This window comes from Rhamphochromis sp. 'chilingali' (assembly GCF_963969265.1).
Source record: "Rhamphochromis sp. 'chilingali' genome assembly, chromosome: 7".
Classification (NCBI taxonomy): Eukaryota; Metazoa; Chordata; class Actinopteri; order Cichliformes; family Cichlidae; genus Rhamphochromis; species Rhamphochromis sp. 'chilingali'.
Window position 1 is genome coordinate 12,487,559 of NC_137934.1, and position 26,239 is coordinate 12,513,797.

The 26,239-nt window shown below is 38.1% G+C and overlaps 3 protein-coding genes across 5 annotated transcripts; 2 read left to right on the plus strand and 1 right to left on the minus strand.

Moving 5' to 3' along the window:
• Positions 1 to 72: 72 nt before the first annotated feature.
• LOC308399898 (sodium- and chloride-dependent GABA transporter 2-like) lies at positions 73 to 16,065 on the minus strand. Of its 2 annotated transcripts, XM_080887314.1 has the most exons (16): positions 15,941 to 16,065; positions 15,523 to 15,723; positions 15,248 to 15,382; positions 14,786 to 14,926; positions 14,557 to 14,671; positions 11,810 to 11,857; positions 11,035 to 11,164; positions 10,220 to 10,354; positions 8,541 to 8,644; positions 8,312 to 8,436; positions 7,775 to 7,887; positions 7,562 to 7,699; positions 7,240 to 7,342; positions 3,887 to 3,987; positions 1,014 to 1,160; positions 73 to 782 (listed from the first exon to the last, which is right to left on the minus strand). In XM_080887314.1, the coding sequence occupies exons 2-16, from the start codon at positions 15,710 to 15,712 to the stop codon at positions 615 to 617; spliced, it is 1,893 nt and encodes a 630-aa protein (XP_080743440.1). In that variant the 5' UTR covers positions 15,713 to 15,723; positions 15,941 to 16,065; the 3' UTR covers positions 73 to 614. The 2 variants fall into 2 exon arrangements, with proteins under 2 accessions (XP_080743440.1, XP_080743441.1); XM_080887315.1 differs by lacking the exon at positions 15,941 to 16,065 and having other exon boundaries at positions 15,523 to 15,729.
• Positions 16,066 to 17,183: 1,118 nt separating this feature from the next.
• LOC308399135 (protein mono-ADP-ribosyltransferase PARP11-like) lies at positions 17,184 to 24,073 on the plus strand. Of its 2 annotated transcripts, none has more exons than XM_080886160.1 (8): positions 17,184 to 17,360; positions 17,616 to 17,740; positions 18,309 to 18,429; positions 18,613 to 18,688; positions 19,011 to 19,083; positions 19,378 to 19,505; positions 21,429 to 21,576; positions 21,661 to 24,073. In XM_080886160.1, the coding sequence occupies exons 1-8, from the start codon at positions 17,315 to 17,317 to the stop codon at positions 21,961 to 21,963; spliced, it is 1,020 nt and encodes a 339-aa protein (XP_080742286.1). In that variant the 5' UTR covers positions 17,184 to 17,314; the 3' UTR covers positions 21,964 to 24,073. The 2 variants fall into 2 exon arrangements, with proteins under 2 accessions (XP_080742286.1, XP_080742285.1); XM_080886159.1 differs by having other exon boundaries at positions 21,425 to 21,576; positions 21,661 to 24,067.
• A 261-nt stretch (positions 24,074 to 24,334) lies between these two features.
• Positions 24,335 to 26,239, plus strand: LOC308399136 (protein mono-ADP-ribosyltransferase PARP11-like). Its single transcript, XM_080886161.1, has 7 exons — positions 24,335 to 24,463; positions 24,553 to 24,667; positions 24,752 to 24,821; positions 24,947 to 25,010; positions 25,136 to 25,269; positions 25,346 to 25,497; positions 25,595 to 26,239. Exons 1-7 carry the CDS (start codon positions 24,368 to 24,370, stop codon positions 25,891 to 25,893), a joined length of 930 nt encoding a protein of 309 aa, XP_080742287.1. The 5' UTR covers positions 24,335 to 24,367; the 3' UTR covers positions 25,894 to 26,239.

Consider the following 26,239-nt stretch of genomic DNA (forward strand, 5'->3'; position numbering starts at 1 on the left):
GATTACAATATTTTCAAAAATTTTAAAAATGGTTTACAAAATAGCAACCTTTAAATTCATGAAAAAACTTACAGTTTATTACATACAGTAAAATAATCAAACAATTCATATTCAATGCAAATGGCCTTAATTTCACTGGATGTGAAAGTTCTGTATGTATATTGCATTTAATGAAGACAAGAAATTTGCCTTTTTTTGGTAAAAATTGACCAGAACTCAAATTAAGACGTGTTTTAATGCATTATATTTTAATGTGACAAGGCACAGATTTTGCATGTCAAAGTTGAGGTGTTATGAGGTGCAGGTCACAGGGGATAATTTATACATAAGCTAAACTATTATTCCTCATGACTCCATAAGTGTTACAAAAAGCACAATGTTAAATCAGCAGAGTGCTCTTTTAATCCAGTTACAGTATGCAGGATTAGAGGTATACAGGTACATGTACAATGCAAAGGACTCTGTTATTCATAAGCAAAAGAGTAGTAAGGTAAAAACTCATGTTAACAAAAGAACAAACAAATACCCCTGAAGACCCTTAAGATATAATCATTTATATAAAAGGAATATTTTTTTTCTTAATAGGTGAAAATATAAACTTTCATCAGCAAACATCAAGCACCACCAGGTTCTTCCATTACCAGCTTGTCTTCTCTATACTCCACCCTCATGTCTGGCTGCCCCTGTGCCTTGACTATGACATAATTAAACAATGTGAGCCCTGGGTTATGTGGCCGACTCTGGCGCAGGTCACTGGATGGTGTACTCATGTTTTCAGGATCCTGATTGTTTTTAGAGAAATGCAATTAATGTAATGAGCTAGTCACACAATAGAAGAATCTTACAAGTGCTGAAAAATACTGCTTTAGCTTTATCCTAGTTAATAATTTGTATTAAAAAATATTTTATTATAGTGATAACACATTTCATTTTAGATGCCTTTTAAAACACTCAAGGTCACCTTATATAGAAGAGTTAAAGAAATAAATACAAGAAAATCTGAGTTCACTCACCCTATATAGTGAGACCAGAATGAATACTGGGATGCATATCAGGGGTGTAATAACAAGCAGAGAGCCCAGTGTGACTCCCCAGGTGCCAGGCTCAAACCCATATACAACAAGAGGATGACTTTGCACCAGGTTATACAGCAATGTAAGCTAGGGGATAGGAGAGAGTCAAGTTAGAAAGACAGACAGCAGAACAAATGCGGTACCGCTGCAGCATAGATGAAACAAGATTAACATTCATTTGGAATCATGTTTCAGGTGATTCTACAAATGTAAGTCAATTTTTCACTCACTTTTAGCTTTGTTTTTGGTCCTAACATCCTATTGGCCTATCCATCTATATGAGTACATGGCTGTCAGTGGAAGAATTAGTTTTTAATTTACAGTTAGGTCCATTATTTGTTGGATTAAAACACCTTTTTTGTTGTTTTGCCACTGTACACCACCATAGTAGATTTGAAATCAAAGTACAGACTTTGAGCTTTTTAATTCAAGGGGGTTTGTTATCTGGTCGGGAATTAAAGCCATTTTTATCGACAGTTCCCCATTTGTAGATGCTTACATTAATTGGGTGACAATGACAAGCTTTTTTGTGGATTAAAAAACTAAAATAAAATATCAGTTTGCATATGTGAGTTTTAATTTGTATCATATTTGCTACACCCAGCCTTTTTTGATGTTATTTATTATTTTAAAAATGTGCTTTCTTTTTTGGGGGGGGATACCGTTAATGATGTAGAGCTCTAAAAAACTGAATATCAAATGTTTATATTACACTTGCCATTACAAGGTTAAAAAGAAGAAATGCACTTGTATCACAAAGGTAAAAATACAGAGAATGGAACAAACATTATCTGAAGCATACCATATCATATATACCATATATACCATACCAATTGAGTTAATGTTTTGGCATCGATATGTATGGCAGCCAGAGGAACTGAATAACCAAGTGTTAAGTGAAGACAGAAGTAGCAGGAAGAATTCTCAAGTCTATAGGACTGTACTCTCAGCTTAGATTCAGCCAAATGCTGCAAACCTCTCAGTGCCCAAATGACCATATTGCAAAAGCAACCCAAGAGTTTCTCAAGGCAAAGAATTTATTCTTCACTGACAAAGTCAGTCACATGATCTCAGCCCAAAAAAGAGCATGCTTTTCATTTTCAAGTCAAAACTGAAGGCGGACAGACCCCCAAACAAAAAGCAACTGAAAGTAGCTTCACCTCAAGGGAGGAAACAGCATTTGCTGATGCCCATATCTTCTAGACTTCAGGCAGTTATTGACTGCAAAGGATTTTTTATCCAAGTATTAAAAATAATCCCCATATTTGCAATTATGTTAGCTTATCCAATTTACTTTTAGCTGCTGAAAATATTGTATGAACAGTTCATATAATAGTTTCCCTTGAAATGAAGCTGAAAGTCTGCACTTCAATCACATCTTGATTGTTTGATTTCAAATCCACTGTGGTGGGCGAGAGAGCAAAAGCTACAAAAACTGTCCTTGTTCAACAAATTATGGACCTAACTGTATGAACCAAATGTGCACAAGTAAAACCAGCTAACTGCTTTTTCTGAAAGTGTAATTTTATTATCAAGTGAAAATAAAAAAGATTATGCAAAAATCAAATAAACACTTTGATATTCCCATTTAATCTGCCTTAATCTGCCCACGTTGTGTCACAAGAAAGTTAGTTGGACCTTATAAGCTGCCAGCAAATACACTGTGGTGGTAGCTGAATAAATAATGAATGTAATCTTATCTGCAGTATAGCATTATGTTAGCAATCACACTACAACAGTGACTGGACACACCTCCTTAAGCAGGTCAAGGCACAGAACACATCCATCCCAGTGATGCAAAGGACTGCACTGAGGATTAAACATGCTCAGGCGCAGCACACATCACCAAATGTGTGACTACATGTGACTGTAGTCAGCTCATTTTCATTGAGAGCTGAAAACAGTTGTCTGAAGCAGCAGATATTAACACTTTGAAAGCTGTGACAGAGAATCAAAACACAGGCCAACCATAGCGTGAGCTGAAAATCAGTCTGCAGCTCCATGAGGAAGGGAGGTCCAGACTTGAAATATAATTCTCTGGAGATTTCACATAGTTTCATTGTCTTCTAAGATTCATTTGATGCTTTGTGATTATAAAATCACTGCCTCCAACTCTGAAATTACATTGTGCTGATCACGTCTGCAATGACATGATGTTCACATAAAAGCATGAGCCTCACTTTCTCCTTCCCGTATGTGTATTTATGCGGGATACTATGGGAAGATTTAATTGGATCTCTTGCTCATGTTTGTGCAGGTAATGCCTTCTGGATTTTTTTTATGGAAAAATACAATAAATAATATGACTTCCTGTGTATTACAGAATTTTCAAGAACTTTATACTCCAGCTTTTGGTGCATAAAATGAAAAACTAGTGTTTTATTTGTCTGTGTATTTCACAGCTGAAAGATTATGAATTTCTCTAACCAAGCTAGCCAACATTACCCTATACTATCTTGATAAAGAGTGAAGTGTTAGGTTAATTTCCGATGCAAAAGCGTTAACCTTGGGACTTTAAAAACCAATGAATGATGTCATAATGGATATGTCCATCTGTTATATATAGTCCATGAGTTCACTGGCAGTTAGTTCACTTCCCCAACAATCGTATCTGTACCTGACAAATGTAATCTGCGTGCAGTAAAGCGACCAAAAACTGGTTGTCAGAATTAGTAACAGGTATAAAACAATGAAATTAATAAAAAGATGAGAGGAAATTGGCATTAAAGCAGAGATCCAGTGTGAAAGACAGAACAAAGGCACAAAGCAAATGAATCAGATTAAAGAGATATGATACCGGAGTGAAGACTCACCCCGCAAATGAGCGGCGTGATGAACAGCCAGCAGTACTTCAGCATAGGGAACGGATGATACCCAATCATGTCTTCAATGTTGTCATAGAAACGGTCTGCGCCTGTAACATGCACAGCAATACAAGGGAAACAGAACTGTTTCAGTTTTACAGGAACTGCTCTAACACTTCATGAATACAATGAGGAGTTGAAGTTTCATCTTAACTCCTTACTTTCACTTTAACATTTAGACATAGTTACTAGTTACTGTTCTGTTCCAGCTTTAAACCACAATGTATGATCAAAAGTTAGTTCGACAGTTGATATAACATGTTTGTGATGATATGCTATGTTTGGTTTTCACTAAGAATGGCGCAGTGCATCATGAACAAACGTCTCAACTTTGGTCTTATCTGTCAAAGGACATTGTTCCAATTAATAACTGACATTTGATTAGCAGCTCCTGACTCTACTTACTTATGGAAACTTTCTTTTTCACATTGCAATAAATATCCCCCAGTAATATCAATACATCTTGATATACTAATTACTACAGTTTATAAAAGTAGCCTATGAAAAATCCAGTCACAATGGATTTTGCAATACAACATCACTAACACAAATGCTTATCTATGATGATTCAGTATATGAGGAAGGAGGGGGAAAGAACAACAAACAAATCAACAAACATCACGAAATAAAACTCAAAATGACTGAATTAAAAAAAATATGTTTTCCAAATGAGAAGAAAATGACAACGCATGGGACAGCAGTGTATAGGTTAATGAGGAGCTGAGTAGGAGGAGTTCAATTGGAGATGAAGATTAGAAAGCAGCTCACCTTCATTTGCTACCGAAAGAGGCAGAGACATTTAAAAACAGGAGTAAAGTTCTATGAGATTGGAAAGTAGACGATCTGCAGAATGGAGAGACATCCACATATTGATTTTCTTGGAAAATGCATAATAGCTGAAGAATTTGCCAAACCTACTTAGGAAGGCAGACACAGCTCCATGAATGATACAGTAATCAACCTTGAAACTAACTACAACTTTACAGAGGCAGAAAGAGAGTGTCCTCACACTATGCTGTGTTGAGTATCTCAATACTGCCCATATGGAAAAGAAATAGTAAAAACTTATATGTGATTACTCATGAAAGTGGCCACTTTCAGGAGTAAATCATATAAGGATTACATGATTTACTCCTGAAAGTGGCCACTTTCTCATTACTTTCATACATTGTTTTAGTAAGTATCCAAAACATACAACTTTCATTATATAATTTTTCAAGGGATCTTATATGTGTTTTCACTCTTGTATGCTTTTCATACAAGTTTCACACAAGACAGATACAAACTTTATAAGATTTATATATATCTTTTCCATATGGGTGTGTAGACTCCCTTTGAAGAATAAGGGAGGCCAATTGAATGAATAAACAACTAACAAAAAAGGGGGAAGGGGAAGAAACACATCAATATCTCCATGTGCTTCAGCAGAGTATGATAATACCAAAGAACAAGCAGTTCAGGAAATTGAAAACTGAAAGAAAACTGCCTGGATCCATAAAATACAGAGACTCTGAGAAGTGAAAATAAACCAGAAAAAAGACAAAAGATATGATCTATTGTACACTAATGACTTTGTGATAAGTCTTAATAACTAGCTATACAATCATGTCATGACACTTTTGTATATGACTTTCAACATTAATCAAAAGTGCATGCAGTCACATCTACTGATCTGCTTGCACCAGATAACGACTGTACATTTGTCAAATGTGTCTTTTAAAAATACTACAAAATACAACATTGGCAAAAGGTAAGATTCAAAGTGATAGACTCTAACAGAGAAGACATCAAATCAAACAACAAATGTGACATATCAGAGCAGTGCTGGGAGCATTATCTATCACCAGAGTGAAAGAAGCACAAACAAGAAAGATGAAATCACGAGTGTGTAAGTCTGGCTTTTATATTTTTTGTGACCTTTGGGGCCCAATCAGTGATGGGCCCCAAAGGCATGCCTGAATAAAGCCGTAAGTGTGTGTGTACAGTACTGTGCAAAAGACTTGAGCCAAGACTTGGGCATCAGCAATATCTTGTCAGGAACCTGGCAAAGATGCTGGTGGCACTGTGGCAAGCTTTCTTATCATGTCTTTACGTAGTCTTTAGGAATAGTTCTCCAGGCTTCTTGAAGGATATTCAAATTTTTTCTTTGCATGTTGGATGATCTCTTTCACAACAATCCCGCACTTCTTCAGTAATGCTTAGATCCGAGCTCTGGGGACCAATCTTGACTGATATGAGTGTTCCATTGTGTGTTTCTTCTGCAAAATCTGTTTTCAATTTTGACAAGATCTTCAACACCACTGGCTAAAATGCATCCAAACCACAAAAAAGCCTCTAGCCTGTTAAAACTGGTTCGTTGTTAAGTTGTCTGTTATGTGTAGACATAACACATATTCATCCCTTGAGTATAACGCATTTTGTTTTTGTTTTTTGCTAGAATGATTTATAGGTAAGTGTTAAGTGCCAACAACGTGTTAACAACAACAACAAAAAAACATACCTCTGAAAATGGTCAGATATAAAAGCTGGACTGAAAATGAGTGAAAAACCAGCTGGTGTCCAAAGAAAGCCTGGAGAACTATCGCTCAAGAACCACTTTACAAAATTACAAGAACGTCTGGCATCTTGGAAGCAAAATATAAATTGATGAGGAGTGGCCCAAGACTTTTACACAGTACTTGTGTTTAAAATGAATAACTGTAGTCAGTGAGCCTCACTGTCAGTGAACATTGTTATATATACTCCATTCCCCATTCATGGTAAAAGTTATCTAGCTTTAACCGTGTACAGTAGCAGAAGTAAAATTAAATAATATTAGACATAAATAAACACACAATACTCTTATCCCTGCATCATCATTAAAATGTCACTTTTAATGCTGGTCCTATAGCTGTTTTAATTTTACTTTGGACAGACCCCAACAACTGTTTCAAAGTTGGTCCCTAAAAGATATGCTTATAAAGATGGAGATAAAACGATTCTGCTGATGAAACAAAGGCTCTGTATGAATTGCATAAGCTAACTAGATATAATAAAGTTCCTTTTATGTAGCTACTGTGGATGTACTGCAGTACTGATGATGTTGATATTCTAAAGATAAATCGATAAATCACATATTCCTATTATTTAGGTTATTAGTAAGATCGTCTTACTAATTAAGAGCTAAATTAGTATGCTTTAATGCAAAAACATTTTTACATTTAGAGAAAAATACTTTGAGAAACAATTCAAAGAACTTAGAGGAAGATAATTACTTTTGCATGGATAAATTCTGCAGTACTAGTTTAGAGCCAATAACTTACCATATACCCAGCCAATAACAATGGTCTCTGCGCAAGCAATAAATAGGAGGCTGGTTCCACTTGGACCATATGTGTCAACCAGCTGGAAGAGGACGATCCCGCCCTGAAACAAGAAGAGAAAAATTTAAAAAAAAAAAACCTGATAAAACTGTCAGAAGGGCTGTTTTCTCCTTGTCTGTTTTTAATGTCACCATTATCAGAAACCTATACGTGCAACATGAAATGGAAAAAGCTTTAACTACTAGAGAATACGTGACCTTAACAGAATAGTTCACTTTCCTACTTTATTTCAACAAGTGCTGATAGTGCACAACCAGCTTACTTCAGTAATGAAGGGCAGCCCCAAACAGAAGCAAACAATAGCGATGACCAGAACCAATATCTCTCTGGCACACGGCCTCCTCAGATAACGTGGAAACAGGTCAGTGAGGGCTGTGGCCAGGCTCTCCACACACACAAACTGTGAACACAGAACTGAAGATTAGCTTATTTTGATTTTGATCTGATCCTGGGCATTGTGCATTGCATACAATACCTGACTATCTAGGCCGAGCAAAAGGAGCATGAAGAAGAACAGCACAGCCCAAAAGGACGAACCAGGAAGCAACGACAGAGCTGTAGGATAGGCAATGAAGGCTAAACCGGGACCTGTATGAAGAATGTGAATGCATCTATTAAAACATGACATGCGCATTCCAGGGCGTTGTTAAGGTCATAGCTTTAAGCTGTACCTGAGTTTGGAGTCTTAGAGATGAAATAATCCCAGATTTAATGCAAAAAAAAAGGTAAACAAATTATAGACAGACACAAATAAGTAAGTGGTCATTTTGTGGGAAAAACTGTATCTCCTCATCTTTTGAGACACTACATTCCCAAAGAGGAAAAAAGAAGAAGAAGAAAAAACAGCATCACAACCCTCTGACTCTATCTGAACAGAAAGTGACATCTTGTGGGCATTGGATGAATTAAAACTTTAACGCACAAAAACTAAAGACAGCATGTTTACAAGAATAATTTATCAGGTAATTATTTAGGAAACTCTATTTTACTTCCTTGTATGCAATTATCTTACCACCAGCTGAAATGTCTTCCAATGAAATGTTAAGGTCCTGAGCCATGAATCCCAGCACTGAGAATACAGCAAAGCCTGCAAAGATACTGGTGGCACTGTTCAGACAGCACAGTGCCAAACAATCCCTGGAACAGGACAGAGAGACAAGCCAAAAGTATCGAAAAATTAAAAAAAAAACAACAAAAAAGAAACAATAAATGTGATGATGTCTGCCTTTAAGGAGGCTGACCTGTAGCAGTTGTTGTTGTATTTGTTGTAGCTCCCCAGAGCCGTCAGCACTCCCTGACAAACAGCATAGGAGAAGAACACCTGAGTCCCTGCATCACGCCACACCTGGAGAGGGACAAGATTTCTGACATGTTTTGAAGCTGAAATTGTTAAAATAACTGAAGGCATTTCAGATCCAGTAGATTAAGAGCTGTTTTTTTGTGTTTTGATATATAAATTACCCAGGTATACAGCATTTGCATATTCCTGCTTTGCTGTTACCCTGTCATAAATTACAACTACATGAGAGAGCGTGCACGTTGAGGCTTGTGAATGTGGGCAGGCTTGTTTTCACTATTGTCTATCTGCAGGCTACAGTCGTGACAGCATCTGGATAACATTAGAGACTCCACAGCTCTGGCTTGCTCATGATAGACCTGGCAAGGCTCCAAAGCTATATAGAGGCCTCTACTCTGACCCAGTGGTGGGCTTGGTTTATTCCCTGCCTTGGGTCAGAAATGGAAGTCTGAGACTGTGGCAAATGATCTTTACATCCTATTCTGGACAAAGAAGGAACTGTTATGTCCCTGGAATTAATTATATTTTGAAGTCCTCTGAGCTTCTCCGCATACATATTCAAACACGCACACTGACACGGAGACAAAAGGAGACACATTCACACAATAAACAGACCGCAGATGTGGGCCAGAACTGAACCACTCCTCTGCAGTGCACGTGAAAACAGACAATCGCACGCTAAAGCAAGTCTAGAAACTAGAACGACTAGATCTGCTTCCAAGACCATCTGGCACTGCATAAATCTGCCCTGTAACTATAAGCGCTTTCACCTGCACCTCTCCAAAACATTATTTTCACACGTTTTCCCACACTGCATTGGGGCTATTGGGTTCCTACAAGGGTAGCAATACTTTGTCTTCTAACTCAAACGGTCACATGTGACATGACCAGATTGTTCCCCTGATTTACACGATTCTTCTTTCTGAGATAGTAACACAGCAACTGAGGCAAACAGACAAAGACTGGACAGGAGAGAGATGAGAAAACAACCGATAAAAGCAAACACCAAAGGGCTTCAACTCAAACTAGGGTGGAGAGGGCTGAAGACCTGCAGGACCCGAACAACCAAGTGTCGTAGTGACAGAACATCCTAAAAAATACAGAATGAAGATTAAGTGTGCTGTTTAAATGCAAATATAAATTAGATTCACTGACTCAGCTTACAAAAGATACTTTTTTGCAAGGTAAAAATAGTATTTAAACAGGTTACTTCAGGCCCTTATTTACATTCCTTTGTGAGGAAGATGTATATGTTTTACTGAAGATCATCTTTGGGTTGCTTTTCCTGTTAAGGCTATGTCTTGGGACCGGAAATAGAAGTCAGGGCAAAGAAAATGGAGGGGGAGGGGTGCATAACTGAGGATAACAGGACTTTGTATTCATCCTGTTAGAGCGGAGAGAAATCCAACAGACAGTGTTGTGTTGAGAAATGAAGACAGGCAGATGATGATCTGGTTGTTGATGACTTTCAGTGCAGATGGAGAACTCGTTCTCACTCCATCCTTCACACTGCGGCTTTCAGATGATGGTAAAGTGGTCGTACTGTGTGCTGTGTTTGTGATTTTTGCATTCCACAACCAAACACTTCAACATAAACATTTGATAATCAGAGTGAGCTCTTACATCTGGATCACTAAGTCTGGTGAAGTCGGGCTTGAGGTAGTATTTCAGGCCCTCTCCAGCTCCTGGGAGCGTCACTCCACGGATGAAGAGCACAAAGAGCATCAAGTAGGGAAATGTAGCAGTGAAGTACACCACCTACAAACATATAAACGCAGGTTGTAGTTTTGCATACTTCTCATACACTCATCCGTTGGTTTAAAGTTGCACATGATTCGTTTTAGAATAAACAAAGCTATAAGCTGCAACTGTCTGGCAGTTCCTTTTGTAATGGAATTTTTGCCACCACCACCTCCTGCAGGAAAAACACTTCTCGTACACTGCCATGTGTTCCACTGTTTATACCGGATAGTCATTAACTTGGTTTTTATTGCTGTTTTGTCTTCATGTAATAGAAAGGGATAAAAGTCTGCGGCTAGAAGTGAGGTTAATGAGAACAGTAGGCCTGAGCCAGAAAAAGCACAGTTGGGGTCTGTAAAAACAACAGAGCTGAAGCAAAGAGTAAAATGCTGTCAGACGAGTGGGGGTAATATCTGTCTCGACAGCACATCAAATACATATTTCCTGGTTAATATTAACATAACTGTCACAAACACCCAAGAAATATCACACAAGCAAGCTAAAAGTGCTGACTGACAGCTTGTGCCACCTTTTTAATAGGGAAGGGTTTATAAGCTACATATTTTTGCAGACTGAGAATCCCTTCTTACCCACCGACCAAACGGGAAAAATGTAACACATCACTTTGCACACCATTATAAAGCTTTAACAGGGACAGCTTTAACAGCTGATATCCTCCACGTTAAGGAAATGCTTACCTTTCCAGTTGTTTTGATTCCCTTCCAGATGCAGAAGTAACATATGATCCAGGCAAACATAAGACACAGAGCCAGATCCCAATGAATCTTACCCAAAGACATGTTTTCTGATATTCTTAACACACGGTTACTATGAAAAAAGAGACATGTGGGAACACATGAACACATGGATGCTCTCCAAATGCTGATGAATGCTCACTAAAACCCCCATTCTTAAAATCTTCTCCCACTGCAAATAAACAGATCCTCATATATACGTCAAAAGAACACCACCAAGCATCTCATCATGAATACGGATGTTGAAACTGCTCTCTGTTTATTTTGGATGAATACGGTTTAGATTATAAATGGGCACAGCAAAGAGCACATATTGTTTTCATTATGGAGCACAGCGATTTCCCAGTATTTGTTCTCACACCAAATCAGGAGGTTATCATGTGAAAAGAGGCAGCCATGTTTCAACATGTCTAAAAGAGAGAGGAGCAAACAACTTTGAATGAGAGTTGGAAGTTCAATAAAAATGCTATTATTCAGTGCTATTATGTCTTTTGAGGAATGTAACTGGCTGCTTGTTTTATTTGGGTGGCCTCGGTTCAACTTATGTTGGCTCACTATTCACACCGTGTTTTCTAACTCACAATTATTTTTTGATATCTGGGAAGCATTGAAAGCTATTGTTGAGGAATTTTCCACCCAAAGACAAGCTAAATGGGGAATTTGACTGTCCAGCTCGTCTAATGTTCAAGGAAAATAAAAGTATGAGTGAGTTTCTAACCTCCAGAACTCCTCTTCTGGTGACGTGCTCATCAATATTGTTTCATTGCTGGAAAGAAAAAAAACAAGTGTATAAGGAGGGGTGAAATTAATCCTTTAACATTCTAACAGTTTCATAAAGACCACAAACACATTTATTTTCATAGTAAATGCATTTTTAATTTTAAGTGGATCTTATGTACTCAGTTTTGGCCTCAGATTTGTATTGTTCAATCATGCTTTGCATGATTCACAGTTTGAAATAATCCATATTTATCATAACGGGACTTGTTAAAAGCCTTTACTTCATCCTAATAAACAAACAAAATTTTTGAGTTATTCTTGCTGTAATCGGAAATCTAATCAAAAAATAAGAATATAATAATTAAAATGTAATAATTCTAATGTTTACATTTTTCAACCCACACTGTTTCTGCATGTGTGTGTGTGTGTGTGTGTGTGTGTGTGTGTGTGTGTGTGTGTGTGTGTGTGTGTGTGTGTGTGTGTGTGTGTATTTGTCTGTATTTCTTTCTGTGCAAATGTGACCTTGACCTCTGTGTGTGCATCTAAGGACCCAGCCTAAATAATTGTCTGTTGTCTGAACAACACGATATGTCTCAAATCAGGCGATTGCACATCACACTAGGTGGTTGGTTGTTAAAGTGGGATGTTGGTTGTCTCAGAGGATGTATAAAACCCTCTACAGATAACGATTAGGCATGTCTTTCTTCCGGGCATCATTGAAGTGAGCAGATTAGAAGACCACCCAGTGGATTTATCCTTCTTTTTCCAACCCACTATGGATTCATTATTTTTGAGATTTGCTCTGGTCAATACCGGAATCATAGATTGGGACTTAGAGGAAGTTTTGGGAACTTTGTAATGGGTTCTACCTCCTCAGAAAGAATTTCTGAAAGAATTCATCTACATCCAGGGTGTTCTTTCTGTCCTCCACTAAAGCCCCATCAAAACTGGTAATGAGTTATTAGCAACAGTTTAGATTTCATTATTTTATATTTTAAAATGTGTTACTTTCTTGAAATGTTTAAAATTTAAACTGATTTTATTCTTAATAATCGATGAGCCGTTTGCTTTGCCCTTGTTAAATTGCTTAATAAAGTATCCGATCTGAAATTAAACTTAATTATGTGGACGTTCCCTTTGTGATTTTCTTTTTAAATGAAAAGGTAAAACTTGGGTATGAGTTTGAACATCTACTTTTGTGAGGATCTTATAGGTTATTCTAGCCTTTAAGAATTAACAGATCCCTGAGGCTACCTGTCCAGGTCACCAAAGTAAATTTTGTAGCAAATTTGCTGGCAAAACTGATTGTACCTTATTCAGGGTTGGTAGTGTGGTGCATCATCTAAACTATTGTGGTACTACCCCTAGGATCAGACACTCAGGCAATTTCAATGGAGACCTAGTCCAGACTTCTGTACAGAGGTAACTGGGATCTTAACAGGCTTTAAAGGGTGAAGTGACTTTTTGTGCACTATTGCGTTGAGATCTGGTGACTGTGGAGCCCATTCAAGTACAATGAACTTGCTGGCATCTTCAAGAACCCAATTTAGAAAAATCTGAGCTTTGTGACATGGTGTGTCATTCTGAGGCTGCCATCTGAAGATGGGTACACTATGGTCACAAAGGGATGAACATTGTCAACTCAATACTCAGTAAGGCTGTGGCATTTAACTAATGCTCAGATGGTACCAAGGGACCCCAAGTGTGCCAAGAAAATATCAAATTACACCACCAACAATAGCCTGCACAGGCTCATCAAATTTGGCAAGCCTGTGCAAATTGTAACCTCCATTTCCTGTTCTCAGCTGACAGGAGTGGCACCCTGTGTGGTCTTATGCAGTTGTAGCACATGTGCTATGTGTCAGAAAATAAGGAATAATAGGTCCACTTTAGTAAGAAATATCACATAAATGTCCAATCAATGAAGATAATAGGAATATCTAAAGCAGTGAATATAATAATGTAGAGAAGACGTTGCATTAAATATACCTTAAATGTGGCACATTTCAAACATTTGACATTAAACTAAAGCTTGACAAGTCCTTTAGATTTATTTGGTTGCTTTTTACCCTCATATTATCTTTATATTATCCCAAGGTAGGAGTAAGTAAGCATTTCCTACCCTGAAAAACATTTACAGTACATCTGGAAAGTATTCACAGTGCTTCGCTTGTCCTTTTAATTATGTTACAGCCTTATTCCAAAATGAATTCAATTATTTTTTTCACCTTAAAATGCTAAACACAATACCTCATAATGGCAAAGTGAGAGTAGTTTGCTTGTAATTCTTGGAAATTTGTTTTTTTTAAAAAAATAGGCATTTTTACCTTTTTTGGACTGTGGAGCAGTGAAGATAGACAGGACAGTGAGGAGAGAGGGGGGAAGTCATGCAACAAAGGGCTGCAGGTTGTTTTGATAAATTTGTAAGAATTTCAAGCAAATGTTTTTCATTTTGTTATTATGGGGTGATGTGTGTAGCATTTCGATGTAAAACATGACTTTAATCCTTTTTGGAATAAGGCTGTAACATAACAAAACGTGGAGCAAGTGCCGTGAATGCTGTCCAGATGTTGCTGTAAAGCATGGGTGCGTTTCAGAGATGCTATTGTGCTGTTTAATCCCATGATTACTATTAACCTTTTCATAGTCAGACTCTTTTCAAGTCCACATAAAAAAAATTTCAGTTGAGCAGACAGAGTGGGGACAGTTCATTTGTACAACTCAGAAAAACAAAATGCAACTTACTAAGTTGTATTCTCATAGTAGTCCATTGAGGTGACGTTGTGTAAGAATGACCAGTTGGACCCGGCCTGAAACAGTTGGGGGTTTGCAAAGATGCTCATGCGACTGTGGCACGAGTCTAAGTGATTAAAGAAAGAGGGATAAAAGTGAGAATGTTAGCTGTTTTCTCTTAAGTCTTGAAAGAAAAATCACTGCTTATCAAATACAGATGGGTTTAAGCAAGCATTCTTACCAGAGTTCCACCAGTTGTCACATGTAGACCAGGGCAGGGGACTTTTGAAGGAGTTTATTAGGTAGAAGATAGCCCATGCCAAAACAATAATGTAGTATATGTTCAGATAGATCACAATCACTTGGGACGCAAACCCCACTCCTAGAGGACAAGTGACATTTTAGATAGTTAAAGGACATTTTTGGCTGCTGTCTTCTTTTCTTTTATGACAAGAAGACAGAAACATTATATAAAAGCAAGTCCCAGCACCATGCACGGTTAACAAATCCTCCCTTTTATGTAATTACGTTTGAAAGTTAGATAACACCTAAGTCAGCTACTGGATCTGAAGCTTGGAATATAGACTTAGCCTTCTATATGTGACTTTCTTTACTGCTAACGGCTACACTATTGTTTTTGCAATTTCCACAAAGAAAGCGCTGTCAGAAATACGCAGTTCCTAAATGTGAGCCTTGTTTTTACCCTGAAACATGGGACATATCTTCCTCCAGGCAGTCACCCCACCCTCACTCGTGTACTGTCCCAGCGCTGTCTCCAAGAAAAACACGGGGATGCCACAGAAGAAGAGGAACACGCAGTAGGGGATGAGGAAGACACCTAAAATTATAGACACAAACTATTTCATCAGCAGGTGGGTTTGTTTTTTTGTTTCTTTTTTTGATTTTTTAATGAAGGATCCTTATCTATTAGTTGAATGTTTCCATCAGAACAACTCTCCCACAAACAGAACCTCTCACCTCCTCCGTTCTTGAAGCACAGGTAGGGGAAACGCCAAACATTTCCGAGGCCAATTATTTCACCAGCCATAGAGAGTATGAACTCCATGTTGTTGGCCCATTTTTCCCTCGACAGAGCCCCATCCTCAGGAGCCTGTTTTTCTGCCTCAGAGTCTGCAGCAGGAACATTCCCGGTTGTTTCCTCAGTCATGGTCTTTCTGTCTTTTGTACAGCATTTAAATAAATATCATGGCATACCTGTTATATTCTCCCCATCTTTCTTGCATGCATGCAAATATAGATCATGAGCTTTGTAATTTAACTGATGAGCCTCACATTTGCCCTAATAACGATTATTAAAGAGAAAAAGGCACAAAAAAAAATAGCATTTAATTTTTTCCTCCACTTTCTCATCGAGATTTGAATTGATGCAACTTACCAGTGAGCTTGTAGCGAGCGCCACAGTGAAATTCCTCGACTGTATGAGCGAAGTTTGCAGGAAGGTTCTATTCTATTTTCTATTGAGGGGTGTGCCCTGAAGGATAAGTAGCCACACACGCTCTGGATGCGCCATCCCTACGAAAATGCTCGTGGATTTTACTCAAACGTCTCAACAAGCGGCGTAATGTCACACACATGCACACAACAGCCATCTCAGTGCGTGTGTTATGCACAAGTAATTGCAGAAATTGCACTTATTGTCATCAGATGGAATAAAATTATGCACGATTGTATATTATCGTAGAATAATGATAGTAGCGTATGTAAGCTATGTGTGTTTGGACCCAAACTTCTAGACGCCTTAATTAATCTGGATGCTACCCACTATATAAACTGCCTAGGGTACCATATGATTATCAACATCGACACAGCTTTTAGGAAATAATTTTATAACATGCAAATTCACACATATATATATATGTGTGTAGTAGCTGGTCTGTACGTTGCGTGTACGTATATACGTTGTTGTTATGTTGTCTGTGTTATCGTCTGTACATAACTGCTAATCAAACAGTGACGTTAATAATGCCGGACTTTTTTCTCCTATGAATATGCAGCTTGAGTAGAAGAAAAATAAGAAATATATGTATGTATTATTCATTCCTCTGGTTTTTATGAACAGGTTTTTGTTTTGGGGGTTTTTTTTGTAATCTGTGCCATCTACACAGTGATGTGTAATACACAAAATACATATCAGCGTTTTAATAGGTTACATGAGCTAAGCGAACAAGCACCGCAGTCCGAAATGATAACAACGGTGCTAATGTTTGTATTAATAGTAAAGTATTAATTATAAATTGGTTTTGTAGTGTAGTACGAGACAATCAGGTACCAAAAAAATAACTTTGCCGTCATTATTTAGCTTACATAATATCTAATGTATTTGTTTTATTGACTGCACTGAAAAACAAATAAGTCAAAAATGACAGGTTGAGCTAATTATTACCCCCGATTTTTAGATTATTACAGCGATTATTATTTTTTTAGGGGAGGGGGAGTAATGACTTCAGTAAGTAAGTTTCCATACAGTCCTCTTATTTTATTTTATTAACTTTTTTAACCGCGTGCGTAACTTTAAAACACCTGAGCCGTATAACATTGCACCGGTAGTGCGCCTGTCAGGACAAACTCCGGGAAACAGTCCTGATTTCAAGGAGGGAGGAGTTACATGACGTCGACGCTTTGACGTGGAGTGTATGACGAACGGGGAAATAAAAGTAAACAACGCCTAGGATAACGAAAATGGTTTTTGGCGTTAGTCCCCCAAGCTTAGACGGAACCTGTGATTTTTCTGAGGCTTTGTTGATCATGTATGAAGGCTTTGTTTTCCGATAAGGACAGAGGCAGGCTGAAAACTGGTAAGACACCAGTAGAGTCGAGATGAGTCGGGTGCGGCATCCGCTAATGATAGCTTAGTTCAACATGGCAGTTTCCTGTATTGTATGAAATTGTTTACAGGATGTAATGCTCTCACGACCTTTGCTGAAAACAAGTCCTCAACGTCAGGACTGTCTGACGACCAAAACACCACCTTAGGCCCTCCCCCATACTTTCTTGTATTTTAGTTGCTATTTGCCTAAGTGTGTTGGCGTGTTTTCACTTATTAATTTCAGATTTAGCTATGTTAGCCATCAGATCGTCAGAGGAGGAGTCCACTGAGATTGAGGAGATGGACACCTCAGAGCCCAACTGGTGCTGGTTCTACTTGGCTGAGTGTGGAGTGTGGCATATGTTTGAGGTAGTTCACATGATACCACAACTTTATACACAATAGCAGACTTTGTAACTGGCTTTACTCTGTATGCCCAGCATATCGCCCCTCCTTTGGTCGTATTTTGCCAGACTCTGCAGGTTTTTATTCCCCCTTTTAGCTCATCATCAATACATTTATAGAAAAAAAAAAAAAAAACACTGCCTTGGGTTGATTGTAGGGAGGCAGAAAAATGGCCATCATGTGCCACTACTTAGGTTATGTGTTAAACTGCAATTAAAAGGAATTTAACAATGATGCATCAAAAATCCATGAACAGATTTAAAATGTGTTTTTCTGGTTTATCAGTTTCTGACAGCGAGTTACACTCAGCTGTCTTATTTATCCCACCAGTAGCTCAAACCTCCAAATATATATGTATCGATTTACAAGACAAGCTTTAAGTCAAACCAAAGAATTGATGTTTTTTCAGATAAATTTTAAGCCTTTGACCTAAATAAAGAATCAACTCTCTTAACTAACTGTTAATTAACTGATTGGCTGGTTAACCCTTCCCCCCCCCCCCCCCCCCCCCCCCCTTTTATTTTCCTGTCAGATTGATCCCAGTGCAGCCTGCTCTGTGACCAGCGCTCAGATTGAGCAGTGCTACAACAGGAACCAGCGTGGTGTGATGGAGTTTTACACAGCCAAGTACACATACAGACTGGACTTCTCAGGTGAAAACTCATGAGTTAATTAAAGTAATTCTAAAGGTACTTTATCCAGGCTGAGAGTGTTAAAGCTTTTTCAAAGGAAATCCCGTCGCATCAGTTCTATTGAGGATAAGTTAGTTTTTCTGTTGTTTATTTTGTTAAAGAAATTGCACATGAACACCTAATTGTCATTAAATCCCCAAACAGTCATGCGACAGATAAATGTAACAACAGGAAAGCAACGGCCGATCAAACGCTCCCTCCACTCTGCAACTGGATTTAGGTAAGATTTGATGGTTTGAGTGTACATCCAGAGAGCCTTTTTATAATTTGGTTTTATTTACTTGCTATCATGGAAAAGTTATGTTAAAGAAGACCATGTATTAAATGGAAGTTTAGGGGTCAAGCATCTCCTGTCCTTAAAATCCTGGAAATGAAAGTAACAAAAGAAAAGAGAACAATTGCCTTTTTCCCTCCTTTTTTTCGTTTTTCTTTTTTTTTGCAAGCGTTGAATTATTTTTGTGTGGGCATAAAGCAAACACATCCATTCTCATTCTGATGCAGTGATTGGTTTACTGACTCTTCTCCTTTGCTGATCCTCCCAGGTTTATTTGTGATAATCTCGCCTTGCCTGTTCCCTGTCACTGGGAAAGAATAAACACAGATGAGCCCTATCAAGTGAGTACAGAAGTACGGAAACACATCTTATTGTTCCACTTAGCTTCGTTCACACATTTTTAGTATTGAGACGATACCTTTATGTTCTTTTGATTTCTGATGTAAAAATAGTGGCAGACTGGTCAAAACTTTTAGACAGGTGTGCATGTGATTGTATGCGGTGTTTTGTCAGTCCAGAAGTTCCCAACTTTGTTCAGTCTGAGGTCAAACATTTGCAAATGAGAGAGAAAAAGAGGAATATGAAACACACTGCAGAAAAGGGTAGAGCTGTGTGAGTGTTTCTTGCCTTTGCAGCTCATCCAGCTTGGCAGAGACACATATGAATTTAAAGAAGTAGCCAGACTGTATGAAAGAACAATGGATCATCCAATTAAATCCATCCAGAGGATCCAGAACCTGGATTTATGGGAGTTCTTCTGCAGGTAGAATATTATTTTCTACATTTTTGTGAGGAAAAATATTTCCTTGTATATACTGCCTTAATTACACTTAAATTGCACTCCATTAGTGACACTGGGAAAATTGTAAATTCTAGTTTTCCCAAACTTCCAATAAAGATGCTGGCTTTTTTCTTAGCATAAATTAAAGAATTGAACCGAATTCCATGAATCCACCCCTTTCAGCCGATGTCTTCTTCAAGCTCGTCTCCTGTGCACAATGTGCACTTGTTTCTAGATCATTTCATGGAAATTGCCAGTATGCATCTGTAATTCACACTGGATCACCTGCACTGTGTCAAAAAGGCATCTCTTCAACTTGAATGTAATTTAATTTTCATTTTATAAAGGAAAACAAAGTCTTTTGAATAGGGCAAAGGAAGTAAAACTCCTGCTTTTACAGTGCTGGCTGTGTGGGCGTGCAGTGGCATGTTGGCAACCGCTACAGTTCAGGGTGTTTGTGCCAAATTTTTTCTCAAAAATGCCCCAGAAATGTAATGCCAGTTTGACCCCGTGGGACGCGGTTGAACAAATTAATTCACTAAAAGGCGTTGTTTTATACATATACCTCTGAAAACGCTTTGTGATTGGGAGGTTTCTGAGCTGGCTGCTCATTCCGGCCTCCTGAAAAGGCAGAGGACTTTTTTTTTTTTTTTTGATAATAACCATTCAGCGGAACTGGAACCTTATCCACTTCAAAGCCCACGTTTGTACATATTTCTTATAAATTGTTAGATTAAACTTACCTGCATTGCATTATATTCACCTCGTGGGGAATCCACAAGGTGAATATAATGCAAGGTGACTGGGTCAGAAACAAAAGCTGTTTTCAGTCTTTTTCACTTGCTAGCACATCCTAACCTGTCAACACACAATAAATTACTATACTGTTGTTATTATTATTGTTGTTATTGTAAACATATATGTGTTGAATTTTGTATTCATAAACATCCAACACTTTAAACACCTTAAACATATGGCAGTAAGAAAGCACTAAGAACACAAGACATTCAAAAAACAAATAAAAAAATAATTAAAAAAATAATAATATTAATAATACTAAAGGAAATTAAAAACAATATAAAATAAAATACAAAAAAAAGTACAGGATAGTCTATACTGTATACATTCCCAAATTTAGTTGCATATTTTCATTGCTTCACTCTCTCTCCAGTTCCTCAACGTGCCCAGTCTTTAATAGCTCCAGAAAAATCAAATAATTCTGATGATCTTTTCCTAACCACATAGGTCAGTTTCTATTATTGTTCTCATATTGTTATTGTTTTAATGGTACTTATATTGCACCTTTCTGCTTAAAATAGTACTTTACAAGTGTCGTTCACCCATTCACACATACATTCATACACTTCTTTTATCTATACCTAAGCCCTTTCTCACATTCACTCTGCGACTGATGTATCAGGGTCAACTCGGGGTTTGGTGTCTTGTCCGAAGATAATTCAGCATGCAAACTGTAGGAGTCAAGGATAAACCAACTGGCCTTCCAAGTCTGTAGACAATGCGCTCTACCACCTGAGCCACAAGTGCTAGAGACTAGGGGCATTGGTGCAAGGTATTCATCTTCACAGCTGACAGCCCACAGCCATTTCCAAACTGTTTAATGCGTTTGAATTTAGTTGAAGTTTGCTTTCTGCACTGTGTACAAGTGGTCCAAGCAGGCCTTCCAGGAAATGATCTAAAACTAGCAGCAGTACTGGAAGTGATATAGAGGTGCACAAGGTGAAAATCCTGAATTGCATAGATGGGGCAAAATTTAAATTGGGTATGATTTTTGCTCTTTATGGGAAAAGTTGCTGAACTTTTCACTGATCAAACTTTGTACAGTCATGCAGTATCAAAGTCATTATTTGTTTTATGTTGTCATTCCTTGGTGCTCCTCTAAGGAAGAAAACACAGTTGCGAAAAGTCAAGCGAACACTGGATATTGAGGAACGAATGCTGTTTCATGGCACGGGACACAGCAATATACAAGCTATATGTACATTTAACTTTGACTGGCGGCTCACAGGAAGCCATGGCGATGTCTATGGCAAAGGTAGATCTTTTATGTTGTATCATGAAAGACTTTGCTACTCTCCTTTTGTCCAGTTTTAACATTGTGCTCTTGTCTTTCCTGCAGGGAGCTACTTTGCCCGCGATGCCAAATATTCCAGTAAATTCTGTCACACCACAGGGAAACACAACACGACCTTACAGAGACATGGACTCGCACCACCGATATTTGCGAGTGAGCCGCCTTATAAGACCATGTTCCTGGCCAGAGTGCTTGTTGGAGAATACACAGTTGGTCATCCAATGTACTGCAGACCACCCTCTAAGGATGCCAGTTTCACCAACTTCTATGACAGTTGTGTGGATGATATGGCCAATCCAAAGATCTATGTCATTTTTGACAGTAATCAGATTTATCCAGAGTATCTGATTGAGTTCTACTGATGCCTAAGAAAATGATGCCAACTTTTTTTTTTAATAAAGGCTGGAAAAGCTAGGATATGAAATTAGATGACAGGATAATTGATTTCCATGACTGAATGGAGCATGGGTCATCTAAGTGCCTTTGAAGAAGTTGGTAAGACAGTAAGGACTTTGTGTCAAATTGTATACTGTACAGCATACATAATTGGACCCAGAAGTTAGAACGTTTCCATGACTTCAAAAGATGCTAACCGAAGACAGTCTTTGTGCTGTTTTTATCTTTAATCCTGAGTCTATGCTTGCTTACTGAATATGTGTGCACATTTGCTTAGATAAAATAAGAGTGGTGCTTGCAGCCTGTAGATCATAGGCAATATCCGACCACCGGCTCCATCACTCCCTCTACTTCCACAGTGCCATACATATGCTTCTTTATAAATCCAAGAACATGCTCTGCTCACTCATTTTGCACCATGTTCTGAAAATCTGTGTCTAGTAGTACCATGTATTATATAAGCATGGATTTTTGTTCATGTTTTTGTCATAAAAACGCTCCTACCTCTGCATTTTTTTATCTTGCACTTTCCATGAAAGGTTTTGTAATTGTGTCATATTGACATAAACATGTAAAATGTGTGATGTCGTCCCTGAGCAATTCGTTTCTGTGCATCTTTTCTGACCGCTGAATTTCATTGGGGTTTTCAACCAAGTTCGTCTGTCCATCCGTTTTCTAAATTATTTTGGGTCTGTCACATTCATAACAGAGAAGCAATCAATCATTCATACTCACATCCACATGTATGGCCAAACTAGGATCACAAATTAGCCTAAGATATATAATACATTGCCAAAAGTATTCACCCAGCAGTGCAGATATTGAATTAAGGTGTTCCAATCACTTTCATGGCCACAGGTTTGTAAAATCCAGCACCTAGGCGTGCAGACTGCTTCTACAAACATTTGTGAAAGAATGGGTCAATCTCAGGAGATCAGTGAATTCCAGTGTGGTACTGTGATAGGATGCCACATTTGCAACAAATCCAGTCATGAAATTTTCTCATTACCAAATATTCCATAGTCAACTGTTATTGGTAACAGCAACTGGTAACATCAGCAACTTAGCCACAAAGTCTTAGGCCACATAAAATCCCACAGCAGATTTAGCTGATGCTGAGGGGCATAGTGCCGCAGAGGTTGTCAACTTTCTGCAGAGTTGATCACCACAGACCTCCAAACTTCATGGCCTTCAGATTGGCTCAGAAACTCAGCATAGAGAGCTTCATGGAATGGATTTCCATGGCCGAGCTGCTGCGGTGGTTGCCAGGAGAACGGTACTTGTCTGACCTCACTGTGCCAAGTGTAAAGTTTGTTTGAGGAGGAATGATGCTGTGGGGTTGTTTTTCAGGAGTTGGTTCGCCCCCTTAGTTCCAGTGAAAGGAACTCATAATGCTTCAGCATACCAAGCCAAGACATTTTGAACAATGTCATGCTCTCAACTTCGTGTGAACAGTTTGGGGATGGCCCCTTCCTGTTCCAACATGGCTGTGCACAAAGAAAGGTCCATAAAGACATGAATGAGGGAGTGTGGTGTAGAAGAATGTGACTGGCCTGCACTGAGTCCTGACCTCAGCCTGATAGAACACCTTTGGAATGAATTAGAGCAGAGACTGTGAGCCAGGCCTTCCCGCTACTTCCTTGCCACAAAGGCACAGGGACGCCCCAGGCAGGATAAACCCTATTGCTGTGAGGTGATAGCACTGCATCACCGTGTTGCCTCCAATGAAGTTGATTTTTAAAATTGTAACAATTCAACATTGAATTTAATTTCCAAGTCATCTGGGTTTGATGTTAAAACCTGAGTAACGCAGGTTTATTTTTGCACTTTGTATAATTTTAAAAACAAAACAAAAAAATGTGCTCAGCACACTTGTTGTACTGTAATGTAAAATTATTTTTTTGTGTGCATTTGTTCAATTAATTGTATGACCATGTTTGTATGTGTTTTCGACCTGCACAAGGTGATGCCACAAGGTGGTGCACTTGTGGTACTTTGAGTTTATTTATATTAAATGTATGGGGGGAACATCTTACAGCTATGCGTGTGTTAAGCTATACTTGTCTGTAATTTGCATGTCACAATTAATAAATTTTTCAATTTAAACACATAAAATAATTATTGTAGACCATCTTTCAGGTTAGAAGACTGAAAACAAATTATATTGTGCATGTAATGTCACATGATCTACTTTGCCTTCTAGGGCTATGTAGAAGGTGTGTCTATGAATGAGATTTGAATCATGAGGAGTCAGAAACACCAGTAGTTAAGTCATAGAGAGGAAGCAGGTTAATTTTTCAGCTTTTTCTGTGATATAATCAGTTACATTTCTGACAACAAGAAACAGCAACAAAAGATGTTGGAAAATACATTAGTGGAATATATGGATACAGCTGACACCCCTTGGTGCTGGTATTACCTTGCTGACTGTGGACAGTGGCACCAGTTTGAGGTAATTTGTGTATTTCTTTAGATCACATTATCTGGTTCCATACTGTCAAATAAAGCTTATGTTTCTAGTTTCTTGTCCCTTTTCTGTAGGATGACCCCGATCTCCCCTTTAGCAGTGAGGCTGTTGAAAATTTTTACCTGAAAAACTCCAAGGCTGTTTTAAACACATCATCTTTCAGTTACAGGGGCCAGATTGATTTCTCTGGTAATTTTTGTGCATTTTCATGCTCACAGTCTTCCTTCACACATTAAGAACTTAGCTCAGATTAATACATGTGTTTTTGTGCAGCGATGCTACTGACAGACCTCACCGCAGGGAGGCAAAAAAGAATCAGGAGAAGCTACAACACAGAAAAAAGGTAAACAAGAAATGTACATTCTCAATTGTAACAGCAGTGAGGTTTACAAGTTAGTGTCAGTATAGTTTCTATCAAAATGAAAGTGAAAGTTTCAGCACAATGGAAACTTAACTCTCCTCCCGCAGGTGTTCCTGTTTCAGCCTTGCTCCTGTTTTCTGGGAATCGTTTGATCCCGAATCGCCATACCAGGTGACAAAAATGTTGCTTAATGTCCAAAATCCATACAGCTAGAGCACAAATATACAATACAGTTAGAAGCATAGATTAAAACCGCAGATATTTCAGTAATAACTGATTTCGGATGCTTTTTAAAGTTAATCCCTCTGAGTGAGCACTCCCCCGAGTATTGGACAGTGAAACATTATGTAAAGACCGATGGGCTGTTGGACCGAACCATTCTGTCAATCAACAGGATACAGAATTTGGATCTTTGGGAATTATATTGCAGGTAAGTTAAATTTTACACTGTTTTTTGTTAATAATTTCTTTTCTTTATTACCATTATTTTTATATTTGCATCAAAGGAAAAAGAAACAGCTGATGAGGATTCAAGGCATCAAAGAAATTCAAGAGAGACGACTCTTTCATGGGACTGATATCAAAAATGTGGATTACATTTGCAAGTATAACTTTGATGTACGGTTAGCTGGACAACATGCCCACGTATTTGGCAAAGGTAAGTTCATTGTTTTGTGCAAATCTGAATTTCTAACTCTTTACCATTTCTTCTGTCTTTTTTCTTCCCAGCTGATCTAAGTTTCTTTTTTACGTAGGAATTTATTTTGCCAAACATGCAGCATTAGCCGCCGTATACAGTAAGAGCAGCTCGAAACCACTGCCAGTTTATGGCGGGAAAACACAACCTGTACACTCTGGAGAAACTAAAATTATATTTTTGGCTCGGGTGATGACTGGAAAACCAGTTGCTGGACAATCTCATTTCCAAAAACCCGATCATGGGAGTCCTGAAAACTTGCATGACAGCTGTGTTGATGATGTCTCTCATCCTAATATTTTTGTCATTTTTGATCCAAATCAAATATATCCGGAGTATTTGATTCAGTACAGCTGAGCGCAACATGTGCAAGATCAACATGGCTACCTCAAACGGTACATTTCAAGCACAACTCCTGATGGCTTCGATGAAGTTTTTACAGCATTTTTACTACATTTTAAACATTTTTAGAAAAATTTCCAGTAAACTAGGTCGTTTTCAGCAAGATAATCTGTCAGCAAAGTTATCGCTACATTTCATTACTTTGGATCAGAAGTACCAATAAAAATGAGTTTACTTACCAGGTGCTACTGCTTAGTATTAGAATAGTTGAATATAATACTTGTGGTCATGTAATGTAGATTCCCATCTAATTTATTTCTATTTAATTTAGTAATAATATAGCTTCATAAATAAATAAATA